The sequence below is a fragment of the Neoarius graeffei genome, chromosome 7 (genome assembly GCF_027579695.1).
Source record: "Neoarius graeffei isolate fNeoGra1 chromosome 7, fNeoGra1.pri, whole genome shotgun sequence".
Taxonomy (NCBI): Eukaryota; Metazoa; Chordata; class Actinopteri; order Siluriformes; family Ariidae; genus Neoarius; species Neoarius graeffei.
In genome coordinates, this window is record NC_083575.1 from 59,920,097 (window position 1) to 59,932,671 (window position 12,575).

The 12,575-nt window shown below is 44.7% G+C and overlaps 2 protein-coding genes across 2 annotated transcripts in view; one reads left to right on the plus strand and one right to left on the minus strand.

The window, feature by feature from the left end:
• Positions 1–12,575, minus strand: part of cfap43 (cilia and flagella associated protein 43) — a 52,491-nt gene that overhangs the window by 10,049 nt on the left and 29,867 nt on the right. Inside the window, exons 20-33 of the mRNA XM_060924972.1 lie at positions 11,985–12,089; positions 11,689–11,805; positions 11,393–11,590; positions 11,047–11,253; positions 10,131–10,220; positions 9,146–9,226; positions 8,935–9,060; positions 8,369–8,488; positions 8,175–8,282; positions 7,858–7,944; positions 7,678–7,766; positions 1,280–1,487; positions 898–1,010; positions 54–213 (exon numbers count right to left, since the gene is read on the minus strand). Of these exons, the coding sequence (XP_060780955.1) occupies positions 54–213; positions 898–1,010; positions 1,280–1,487; positions 7,678–7,766; positions 7,858–7,944; positions 8,175–8,282; positions 8,369–8,488; positions 8,935–9,060; positions 9,146–9,226; positions 10,131–10,220; positions 11,047–11,253; positions 11,393–11,590; positions 11,689–11,805; positions 11,985–12,089 (1,809 nt within the window). The remainder of the gene's footprint in view (positions 1–53; positions 214–897; positions 1,011–1,279; positions 1,488–7,677; positions 7,767–7,857; positions 7,945–8,174; positions 8,283–8,368; positions 8,489–8,934; positions 9,061–9,145; positions 9,227–10,130; positions 10,221–11,046; positions 11,254–11,392; positions 11,591–11,688; positions 11,806–11,984; positions 12,090–12,575) is intronic.
• LOC132889529 (uncharacterized) lies at positions 5,747–7,382 on the plus strand. The gene is made up of 2 exons (XM_060926128.1): positions 5,747–6,047; positions 6,174–7,382. Exons 1-2 carry the CDS (start codon positions 5,985–5,987, stop codon positions 6,831–6,833), a joined length of 723 nt encoding a protein of 240 aa, XP_060782111.1. The 5' UTR covers positions 5,747–5,984; the 3' UTR covers positions 6,834–7,382.

The following is a 12,575-nucleotide window of genomic DNA, read 5'->3' on the forward strand; positions in this document are numbered from 1 at the left end:
ATGTCAATAAGTATAAACAGCAGGACAAGGGAAGAGTGTAATAGTCTCAGTACCCTAATGGTTTTGTTCAGGTCCTCCACAACACTGCGGTGGAGCAACAAAGAGTCTGAATAGTCTGCAGTAAAGTCTCCAGTCTCCACCTCAACCTGGCCTTGTTTTAACAGGATCTGTACCATAACGTTGAGGCAGAACCTCTTCTTCTCTTCTCGGAGGCTGAAGGAAATTTAATGTTAAGTAAACAATAATACAAGTATAAAAACTGTAGTTCTGAAATATTCGCAAATGTTTTACAACATGATGATGAATAAATAAGTGAATATTTCCTTGAAATATTACTAAAGAATATTTATAAAGCCCCTTTTTGTTGCTGCTTTTTATGACAATATTACATCATGATGTAGCACTAGGGCGTCAGGGTGGTGTAGTGGTTAGCACTGTTGCTTCACAGCAAGAAGGTCTTGGGTTTGAACCCAGCGGCCAATGAGGGCCTTTCTGTGTGGAGTTTGCATGTTCTCCCCGTATCTGCGTGGGTTTCTTCTGGGTGCTCCGGTTTTCCCCACAGTCCAAAGACATGCAGGTTAGGCTAATTGGCAGCTTTAAATTGATCGTAGGTGTGAATGTGAGTGTGAATGGTTGTTTGTGTCTATGTGTCAGCCCTGCGATAACCTGGCGACTTGTCCAGGGTGTACCCCGCCTTTCGCCCATAGTCAGCTGGGATAGGCTCCAGCTTGCCTGTGACCCTGTAGAACAAGATAAGCGGCTACAGATAATGGATGGATGGATGAATGTAGCACCATTTTAACCTTGTTCCTACATAACATAGAAATGTCCGTGCTTTGAACGTTTCTCAGCATGATGCTAATATCATTTAAAAAATCACAAAAATTCATTTCTTACTAATTAAGATGATCAACAAGGTTCTTGATTTCCATTTGTGCATTCTCCACTTCGTCTGTCCTCTTCTGTAGAAATGTCTGCATTTCTGCTAATGTCAGTGCCTTCATTTTTACCTAACACAAAAAGTGAACATACAGAACATGCTTATTTGTCTGAGCGGGATGTTTTGGATCACTGCAATGTTCCATTATTATCAGTTAACTGTGTCATTTCATAAGAGTGGATAATAAAATTACTATATTTACAGAAATTATGGAGGAGTCAAATTGATGGCAGATTTATAAATCTAGACAATCACTTCCTTAGGAAGAATTTTTTTCACAGGAGGCATTCTCAGTAAACTTGTGCACTTTAGTAGCCATCATTGAGATAATTTTCTCACCTTCTGCTCACTCTCCACTTTGGTCCTCCTGGCCAAACAGAATCTCTCCCACATGGCTGGGTCCAGACCCTCTGGCATGTTCTGTGGTGCATCTAACTCCTCCATGGCCTTCATAATCTGCGAGAGTCCTTCTGCTGCTGCTCGACTCATCATAAGAGAGTCCTTAAACGAGCCTGTCTTGCCTGTCTGGGTCCTTATAATCTGGATTCTGAGAAGGAACACTTTCTGCTGTTACTCTGACCTCACTCAACCTCATGGTAGTCAAATGACTCTATAGTCACATCTGAGGCAATATCATAGAAGATTCGACTTCCAGCACCACTCAGTTGCTGCCTGCCTGCATTGCTCTCCATTTGAAGGACATTTGTGATTGGTTTTGCATGCACCTTGCACAGTTATTTCTCTCTTTTTTTGGGGGGGATTTGTACTCAATTGTAGGCTTTCACATGATGTAGATGGGAAAATGACTGTTTTTCCTCATTGTGGGATTTTTTTTACCACTTTCCCCATCTACAGTACATAAGTCAGATGTATCCATTGTTTCAGTAGCATTTTTGCATAGGTACATTTATAAGAACATTTGTATTTTATCACACACACACACCAATTACTGGCACCCCTTGTAAAAAGTTAGTAAAAAAGGGTTAGAAAAAAATCCACCTTTTGGTGAAGTAGCTTCATTTCACACTGAAAAAATGAGGAAAAATCCAACTTTTAACTGAAATAAATTTATTCAAAAGATAAACAAATCCTTCCGCAGGAAATAATTACTTTCAATAAAAACACGTGTCAGTACTATTTGCATCCCTGGAAATTATAGTGAACACAATGTAACTGAAGCATGTTTCCCATTTAAATTGTACATTTTTTTAAAAAGTTTTGGAGTGTATAAGAACTTTCAAGCTGTAATCCATGACTTCCTGATTAACTGTGGAACACATAGGAGGTGACACAGAGGCCAAATTCCCTTAGTCATTCATCAGCATGGGAAAGATAAGAGAACACACAAACCAAATGAGGGAGAAGTGTGTTGATAAGTCAGGGAATGGTTATGGAAAAAAAAAAAAGCTACTCGCCTGAAAATGTTCATTTCTACTGTTAGGGCAATAATAAAAAGTGGACACCAACTGGAACTGTTACAAATTTGCCTGGAAGAGGACCAAAGTTTATTTTGCCCCATGTAGAGTGAAGAGGATGATTAGAGGCAAAAAAAATCCTCAAAAATCATTGTTGGTGAATTACAAGATAACGTAAAAGTTTGGGGTTTCCAAGTCTCCAAAACCACCATCAGATGCCACCTCCATGGCAACAGATCAGTATCAGCCAAAAGTCTGGACACACCTATCATTTATTTATTTTACCAAATCTTCTCACTGTTATTTGTATTGTCTTTAGCAAATGGCAAAAAAAAAAATTGGATCAGTAACATTTTATCTGTCATGCTCCGCCCCGGACATCTACTCCGCAGATTATGGATCTCCCACGCCAACGCGGATCCGGATCCGGGATGGGAATTCCAGCTCACCTTCAACTCACTTCCTGGTTTTCACCCCTGCCTGTATAAAGGCCGTTCTCAGAACCTGACTTTGCCAGAACATCTCGTTTTGCTATTCCAGCCGTTTCTGTGCCTTTATTGCATTTCATGGTTTTTGCTTAAGCTATTTTTTCAGTTTATGGTTTTTGCACTTAGGGTTTTCTTCTTGTTTATGGTTTTTTGCTCTAGCATTTTTGTCCTTGTCTGCCTTGTGTTTTTGTCAAGTTTTTTGTCTCTTTTTACCTGGACTATTTTGCCATTTGTTTTTGTCCTGTTTGTTCACCTTTTTGCCATGCCCTTTTTCCCTGGATTAAATCACCTTTTTTTTGGATTACTGTCTGTGTTCTGCTTGTGGATCCTTATCTCACCACACCTCCATCTCCCCTAACAGTACATTCCGGCCATCATGGATCCAGCAGAACTCACCCGTCTGAGAACGGCCATCCAGCAGCAAGGGACTCTCCTCGGGACCCATCAACAAGACCTCCAGCAGATCACCCAGAACCTTGCCACCCTGTCCAACTCACTCAACCTCCTCACCACACAGATGCAGTGCTATCAAGCCGTGCCTACCCCTGCCCAGCCGTCTCCTACTTCAGCTCCTGCCACTGCTCTTCTCCGTGAACCAAGACTTCCAGCGCCTCAGCCCTACGATGGAGAACCAGGTACTTGCAGATTGTTTCTGTCTCAATGCCCTTTGAGCCTAGAACTGCAACCTCTGGCCTTCCCCACAGAACCCTCCCAGGTAGCATATACAATCACGCTCCTCACTGGCAAGGCCAGAGAGTGGGGAACAGTGGTCTGGGACGCCGATGCACCCTTTTATTCCTGTTTCAAGGATTTCTCCGAGGAGATGAGGTGAACTTTCGACTGCTCTCTGTCTGGCCGGGAGACGGCTAGAGGGCTCATGGAGATGTGGCAGGGGTCCCAGTCTACCTCAGACTATGCCATCGAGTTCCGGACGTTGGCGACATCGTGTGGTTGGAATGAGAGTGCCCAGATCGAAGCATTCCTGCACGGCTTGTCTGATGCCATTAAGGACGAATTGGTATCCTGGGAACTGCCGTTGAACCTCTCCAGCCTCATGGACCTCGCCAACCACATTGATGCCTGGGTCCAGCAACAGAGGAGAGAGAAGAACCACCCCAGCTTCACCTCCTCTCCACCCCCCGCCACGTCCGTCGAACCCATGCAGGTAGACCGGGGTCGGGTGTCAGCGGAGGAACGACAGCACCAGCGGAGCACAGGGGCCTGTTTCTATTGCGGTCAGCGAGGACACATCTGCCAAGCCTGCCCGCTAAAGGGAATGAGACCACCAGTGAATCGAGGGGCCCTGGTGGGCAACACTCGGAATAGCCCCCCACTGATCGACTGTTATTCCCTGTCATTGTCATCCACAACAACCAGCATCACCATCTCCAGGCTCTCGTTGACTCAGGGGTGGACAGGAACCTGATCTGCTCCACCACCGCCAAGCGTCTGGGAATTCCGCTACTAGCCGTCGACGTCCCTCTCACAGTTCTGACACTCAATGGCACCGGCTTGACCACCATCACCCACCTTACCGCCCCACTCATCCTGAGGATTTCTGGCAACCACTCTGAAACCATCCAGCTCCATGTCATGAACAACCCCCACGTACCCATCATCCTAGGATTACCCTGGTTAACTCAGCACACCCCCACCTAAACTGGGCCGATAATACCATCCTAGGCTGGAGCCATTCCTGCCTAGCTTCCTGCCTGAATTCCGCTCTGCCTCCCGCCAAACCACCGCAGCCTTCAGCCAGCAAGTTTCCTGACCTCTCTCACGTGCCTCTGGAATACGTGGACTTAAAACTTGTTTTCAGCAAGACCCAAGCAGTGTCCCTCCCTCCTCACAGACCCTATGACTGTGGAATCAACCTCCTGCCCGGGACGGCGCCACCCAAAGGGTGACTCTACTCTCTTTCTCCCATTGAAAGGCAAGCCATGGAGAAGTACATCTCTGAGTCTCTGGCAGCTGGGATCATCCACCCTTCCTCCTCCCCAGCAGGGGTGGGATTTTTCTTCGTGGAAAAGGACAAGTCCCTCCGCCCCTACATTGACTATCGAGGTCTCAACGCCATTACCATCAAGAACCGTTACCCCCTACCGCTCATGTCTACGGCCTTTGAACTACTCCAGGGAGCCAAGATATTCACCAAGTTGGACTTACGCAATGCCTACCATCTCGTCAGGATCAGGGAGGGCAACAAGTGGAAGATGGCCTTTAACACCACCACTGGCCACTACAAGTACCTCGTGGTCCCTTTCGGCCTGACCAACATGCCCGCAGTCTTCCAGGCACTTGTCAATGACATCCTAAGGGACTTTCTTAACATCTTCATTTTCGTGTACCTGGATGACATCCTGATCTTCTCTCGCTCCCTGGAGGAACATCGGGGCCACATCTAGCAGGTCCTCCAGCGCCTGCTAGAAAACAAGCTGTTTGTCAAAGTGGAAAAGAGTGAATTCCACTAGAGCTCTGTCTCATTTCTGGGGTTCATCATCTCCCCGGCTAGGATCCAGATGGACCCCCTCAAGCTTGAGGCAGTCGCAGACTGGCCTACCCCATCCTCGCGATGAGAGCGCCAGCATTTCCTGGAATTCGCTAATTTCTACAGGCGCTTCATCCGCAACTTCAGCACAGTGGCTGGACCTCTCACTGCCTTGACCTTGATTAAGACCAAGTTCAAGTGGGGGGAGGAAGCAGAGAAAGCTTTCTCCATGCTCAAGCGCAAGTTCACCACAGCACCCATTCTCACCATACCCGATCTGTCCAAACAGTTCATTGTGGAGGTCAACGCTTCTGAGTCCAGGGTTGGAGTCACTCTCTCCCAGAGGGCCAGCGATAACAAGGCCCACCCCTGCTCCTTCTTCTCTCGCCGACTGTCCCCTGCTGAACGTAATTACGACATCAGCGACAGAGAGTTGTTGGCCATCAAGCTAGCCTTGGAGGTGTGGAGGCACTGGCTCGAGGGGTCGGACCTCCCCTTCCTAGTCTGGACCGACCATAAGAACCTGGAGTACCTCAAGTCTGCCAGACGTCTTAATTCCCATCAAGCTCGTTGGTCTCTTCTTCTCCTGGTTCAACTTCACGCTCTCCTACCGCCCAGGCTCCAAGAATGGGAAACCTGATGCCCTGTCCAGGATGTTCTCTTCCCACCAAGAGGAGTCCAAGCCACCCAAGACCATCCTTCCTCCACGCTGCCTGGTGGGAGCCGCCATTCTAGAGGTTGAGACGCTTGTGCAGAAGGCCCTGGAGCAGGACCCCGGTGAAGGTAACTCAAGCAACATACCACCTAACCATCTGTTTGCTCCCTGTTCTGTGTGAACCCAGGTGCTGCAGTGGGGTCATGGCTCCAAGTTAGCTTGTCACCCGGGAGCTGCTCGAACCCTGGCGCTCGTCCAACAGCACTTCTGGTGGCCATCCATCAAGGAAGATGTCCAGGAGTTCGTGGCAGCCTGCAACATGTGCCCAGAACAAGACAGCCAATTGACCCCCTGCCGGCTTGCTAAGACCCCTCCCAATTCCTCATTTACCCTGGTCTCACATCGCCCTGGACTTCGTCACAGGACTTGCCAACTCAGGTGGCAACACATGCATCCTCAGTTATTGACTGTTTCTCCAAGACAGTCTATTTCATCCCTCTGCCCAAGCTTCCCACAGCTAAAGAAATCGCTGAATTACTCATCCTTCACATTTTCCGCCTACACGGACTCCCCACTGACATCGTCTCCGACTGGGGTCCTCAGTTCACTGTGCAGTTCTGGAGGGCCTTCTGCAAACTCATTGGGGCCTCCTGTAGTCTCTCCTCAGGGTTCCACCCTCAAACCAACAGCCAGGCAGAATGGGCAAACCAAGATTTGGAGGTGGCACTCAGGTGCATGGCGTCCAGGGATGCCGGTTCTTGGAGTAAGTACTTACCTTGGGTCGAGTACACTCATAACACTCTTCCTTCATCTGCCACAGGTTTCTCACCCTTCCAGTGCTCCCTAGGTTACCAACCACCACTCTTCCCCAACCAAGAGGAGGAAGTCGCCGTACCCTCAGCCCAGATCTTCATACGCTGCTGCAGGAGGACGTGGGCAATGGCCCGGAGAAGACTCATTTGCTCCGCCCTAGCATCCAAGAGGCAGGCTGACAAATGCCGCTCTAAGGCGCCCACCTACCAGGTGGGGCAACGAGTCATGCTCTCCACACACCACCTGCCACTCAGAACTGTCTCCCGCAAGCTGGCTCCCAGGTACCTAGGACCTTTCCTCATCAGCAAGGTAATCAATCCATGTTCTGTCAGACTGGCATTACCACTCATCATGCGACGTATTCACCCCACTTTCCACGTGTCACAGCTTAAACCTCTGGTTTCCAGTTCAATTCCAGCTCACCTTCAACTCATGTCCTGGTTTTCACCCCTGCCTATATAAAGGCCGTTCTCAGACCCTGACTTTGCCAGAACGTCTCGTTTTGCTATATCAGCCGTTTCTGTGCCTTTATTGCATTTCATGGTTTTTGCTCAAGCTATTTTTCTAGTTTATGGTTTTTGCACTTAGGGTTTTCTTCTTGTTTATGTTTTTTTGCTCTAGTGTTTTTGTCCTTGTCTGCCTTGTGTTTTTGTCAAGTTTTTTGTCTCTTTTTACCTGGACTATTTTGCCATTTGTTTTTGTCCCATTTGTTCACCTTTTGCCACACCCTTTTCCCCTGGATTAAATCACCTTTTTTTTATTGGATTACTGTCTGTGTTCTGCTTGTGGATCCTTATCTCACCACACCTTCACCTCCCCTAACATTATCTTATTTGATATTATCTTTATTATTGAAGTATCACCATTTTTGAAAGTACCTGGGTCTGCGTTTGTAAAGCTTGTACAGCTGGTCAACAATGTGTCCAGGGACATCAAAAAACTCTTTGCGAAATCCACTGTCAAGAAGCTTTCAAAAGGACAAAAGATGTCAGAGGCTATCTTATATATTACCAGGACCAATCGTAGTTTTATGATTAGTGTAGTGACAGTGATCTTACTTTATCTTCTGCTACTGTATTATCATACGTCTCTCGAAAAGCCTCTACATCCTTCCTGTGATTATTCAAAATTTTCCCAGTTTGATTCTGCCAACAGAAAAGAGTGAGTCAGACATGAATGCATTTTAGAGGACATGGAAACAACCTCATAGCCAATATAATTAACATGCCACACAAGTTTCTTCACGCACAACTTGTCTCATCCTTCGGCGCAGGATGAGCTATGTGCATCACTTATTTCACCCTTTTTTTCACAGTACACTACACCCAAATGAACTGGACAACTATCAACAGGAATGTAACAAAACCAAATGTACCTTAACAGTTTGTGCCTTCTCCAGTCTGTAGTTCAGCTCTTCCTCTCTGTTCAGTATTGCTTCCTCAATTAGTAAAGAATGGAACAGGTTGGCGATCTTTAACTCCTCCTGAAGTACAACATTTATTCTCTCTTACTTGGTAGTGAAGGCTTATATACTATGCCTTTGAACAGAGGTAAATTGTATCCACTTGCCTGGTATAAAACCATTTCTGATTTCACTTTCCTTTCAAACAGCTTGCTCAGTGTTTCATCGAAGGCCTGGGCGGCATCTTTAATGGACGCCTGCAGTTTCTTCATCTCCGCCTCCAGGGTCTGGAGAAATAAATCATAAATGATCAAATATAATAACATCCTTGTATCCTAACATAATTGTATAATAACACCCAATTGTATCTCTGTATACAACTGAAGCTTAAAATGTTGTGCTGCTGACAAAGGAGTATTTAGACTTAGATGTGATCATACCACAGTGCACTAGCCTGGCAAGCCAGACTAAATGTGAATATTTTTGCCACTTGCAGGCAAAAAATATTTTTGGCCGCTAGGCGGGTGGGTCTAGTTTACTAGGCTAACAGTGCACATGACAGTGCTGCTTCTGATCACGTGTCTAGGAATGAAATTAGAACAGATCTTCTCTAATGCAAAGAATGAGGAACACAAAAACATAGCTTTTTATCCAGTTCTTCAGCAGATCATACATGTACAGAACATAATTACATATTCCTTATGAGATTAATATAAAGGCTAATAATTCACACCTTTCTATATTTCTCCTGTTCTTCACTGAGCTCCTTTACTTTTCTCTCATGCTCTTTGTAGCTTCTTCTTTCCTCCTCTGTCCACTGGAGCTCAGGTTTAACTATAAACTCTGGTGGTGGCACTTCCTTGAAGTCAAATAAAAGATTTTTAAACTATTTAATATAATTGCATTCTAAATGTTTCATGCTATAATCAAACTGGCCACTATACCATTTTCAGGAGGTCCTCTTTTTTGACCTCAAGTACTCCACCCATCATATCATCCAAAGCTTGCTCTCTGATGTTGTCCTCCTATACAGGAAATGGAGAGCCACAAGAGATAATTTAAAAGATTCATGAGACATAATAAACAACACATCCATCCATTTTCTGCCACTTATCCTGGTCTAGGTCGCAGGGGTAGCAGCCTAAGCAGAGCAGCTCAAACGTCCCTCTCCCTAGCCACCTCCATCAGCACTCCCAGGGGAATACCGAGGCGTTCCCAGGCCAGGCGAGAGATATAATCTCTCCAGTGTGTCCTGGGTCTGCCCCAGGGTCTCCTCCTGGTGGGACATGCCCAGAGAACCTCCCCTGGAAGGCGTCCAGGGGGCATCCTAACCCCCTGCTACATTTCTATAAGAAACATACACTATATTGCCAAAAGTTTGTGAACACCTGACCATCACATTTGTATAAGCTTTTTAAACATCCCATTCCAGATTTAGTCCCCCTTATAATATTCTCTATTCTTCTTGGAAGGCTTTTAACTAGATGTTGGACTATGGTTGTGGAAATTTTCCCATTCAGCCACAAGAGCATTAGTGCGGTCATTTACATTTGTGACATTTGGCAGATGCTCTAATCCCGAGCAATTTACATATATCTAATTTATACAGCTGAGTAGTTGAGGATTAAGGGCCTTGCTCAGGGCCCCAGCAGTGGCAGCTTGGCAGTGCTGGGATTTTGAACTCATGACATTCCAATCAATGGTCCGAAGTCTTAACCAACTGAGTTACCAATACCCCAGTCAGGCACTGATGTCATGCTAAGACCTGGGGCATGTCAGTGTTCCAAATAATCCCAAAGGTGTTCAGTGGCAATGGCTATATAGCGTGCATGAAATACTACCAAAAAGGTTAACTTCTGACATAATAAATGCAGAAAATGTATTAATTTTACTTCACCATGAGTGATGTGTAGAAACTTGGCATTATACCTTTGCTCCAAGCTTTCTCCGCTCCTCTTCCTTTCTCTGCTCCTCCTCTCTCTGCCTCTGCTCATGTGTCAGGTATTTCTCAACCTTAATCTAGAAACATGCGCAGAAACTCGGAAATTGAGCCAACTGCTCACAACAGCCATAAATCAAGGTTCAAATAACAATCAGCTTTAAAATATCAAAAATAGCAATAAACCAATTACTTCAAAACTGAATTTTCTCTCAGAGTGTTTCTCAAACAAACCTCAGCACTAAACGGACATGTTCTAAAGGCTTGCCCTGATATGGTGCCTGAAACAATAGCATTCACTGCTAAAGTCATTTTTTACATTTCTGTGTGGGAGGAATACATTACACAGAATAAGTTTTGCCATGAATTTCTCACTAGCAATCATAGAACATGGAGCCAAATTCAGTTTTAAACTGTTTTAAACTTCACAGAGCAGGTTCAGGGTCAGAGAATAGCAGGCAGCTACTCTGTTTATAAATGTTGTGTAACAAATTACAAAACCATTTCAGACCACTTCACAATTTCCCAAGTTCTTATTTACTTATTAATAAATACTATCATAAATTATGAGTCCATACTCTCTCTCTCTCTCTCTCTCTCTCACACACACACACAAAAAAGATATATACATGAAGCTTATGAGATTAAGAGTGCATGTGATTAACTTGACTGGCAGCAGCAGATCAAATCATCCATCCATTATCTATATCGCTTATCCATCGGGATTGAGCTGATAAGCATAAGCTAGAAATTAGAACAGTATACATTTATAAACAGAAAAGGCAAACAGTAGATCACCATCACATCCCTATGTCAGTGGTTTAAAAACTACTGTATAACACATAAGATGCTCGTGCAATGATACTTTGCAAGCAACATGCAAGACCACCTTACTGATGTTGTTACCTCAGAGTCACTGACAGTGAGAGCTCTCTCTGGTCTCTCGTTGTCGGCCAGATCGGGCTCCCACAGGGTCTCCTGCAGCCCCAGCTTACTCATAATCTCTGTAATGCGCTTGTTCTTGTCTCTTATGCGGCTGATCTCTTGCTCTTTCTGCTTGTATACAGCCTCAAATTCGTTGTTAAAAGCTGTTTTCACTTTGTAAATAACATCCTAGAATTAAAAATCATTCAAATAAAAATCTCTCTATATATTATGTTATTACACAAGTTTTTAACTTTGAGTTTAACTCATTTGTTCTTAGCATTTTGATTCTTTAGAAATACAGTCAGGATAAAATTGAGGATGTCACCTGTATCAGGATGATCTGGTTCATCTTTTGGGCTCTTGTATGCAGACTGAACTGGTTGTATAAGTGAGGGTTGGAGCCTCCATACTGAGCACTCAGACTACCTGTTAAAGCTGCGCTCTCTACCTCATGCCCTTTTCCCTCCCTGTCTTTATCTTTCTTTAATGGTGTCTTGCTGTTCTCCAAAATGTCTTGCTGCGACTAGGACACAACAGAAGACATACGGTAGATGATGAACTTTTTCTGTTTTAATCTCTTCAGCCTTTCGAATCTGTATATTAAAGTCTCTGTGTACATACACTAGTGTCAGCCTGTTCAACCTTTTGGATGGCCTCTACCCTGTGAAGCTCTTCTAGTTCCTTTGCTGTGCGTTCCTTCATGGGAAAGTTATCCACTTCATAGCCTGAGTGGAAGGCCTGAGGAGGCATTTATTAATAGGAAGACACACAGAAATGTTAATGGCAAGAATGTATTTCCTCAAATACTCAAGTACATGTTCACTTTTAGAACCAAGAAGGTACCCATGCAGCTTATTAGACATCTTGTGTAAACTTATAAATGAATGTTACAGAACAGCTCTGTTCTTTTCTTTTACCTTAATGGCCTTTCCTTTCACAGTCATGGAGTCCCAGTACTTTTTCTTGAGAATGTCATGCAGATAACATTTTGCCAGGTTCTCAAGCTCAATCTCTTTTCTCACCTTATATAATTCATACACAACAAAGTAAGAACTGTAATACCATAAAGATATATTATATGTATTATAAGAAATGTCAGTTATAATTCCTTATCCATAATATTTGAAACTGAGCACTACTGGTGTGAGAAGTAGGTTGTCACTCTGTTCAAAATGGCTTTCTGCTGTAAAAAATAAAATAAATAATCCTTCTTCTTCTTTTGGCTGCTCCCGATTAGGGGTCGCCACAGCGGATCTTTCGTCTCCATTGCTCCCTGTCTTCTGCAACCTTCTCTACCACACCTGCTACTTTCATGTCCTCTCTCACCACATCCATGTATCTCCTCTTTGGTCTTCCTCGTTTTTGTGTGCCTGGCAGCTCCATCCTCAACATTCTCCTTCCAAAATCTCTTCTCAGGATGTGCCCATACCATCTCAGTCTCATCTCTCTTAGCTTAATTCCCAAGGTCTCCACATGTGCTGTCCCTCTGATGTGCTCATTCCTTATCT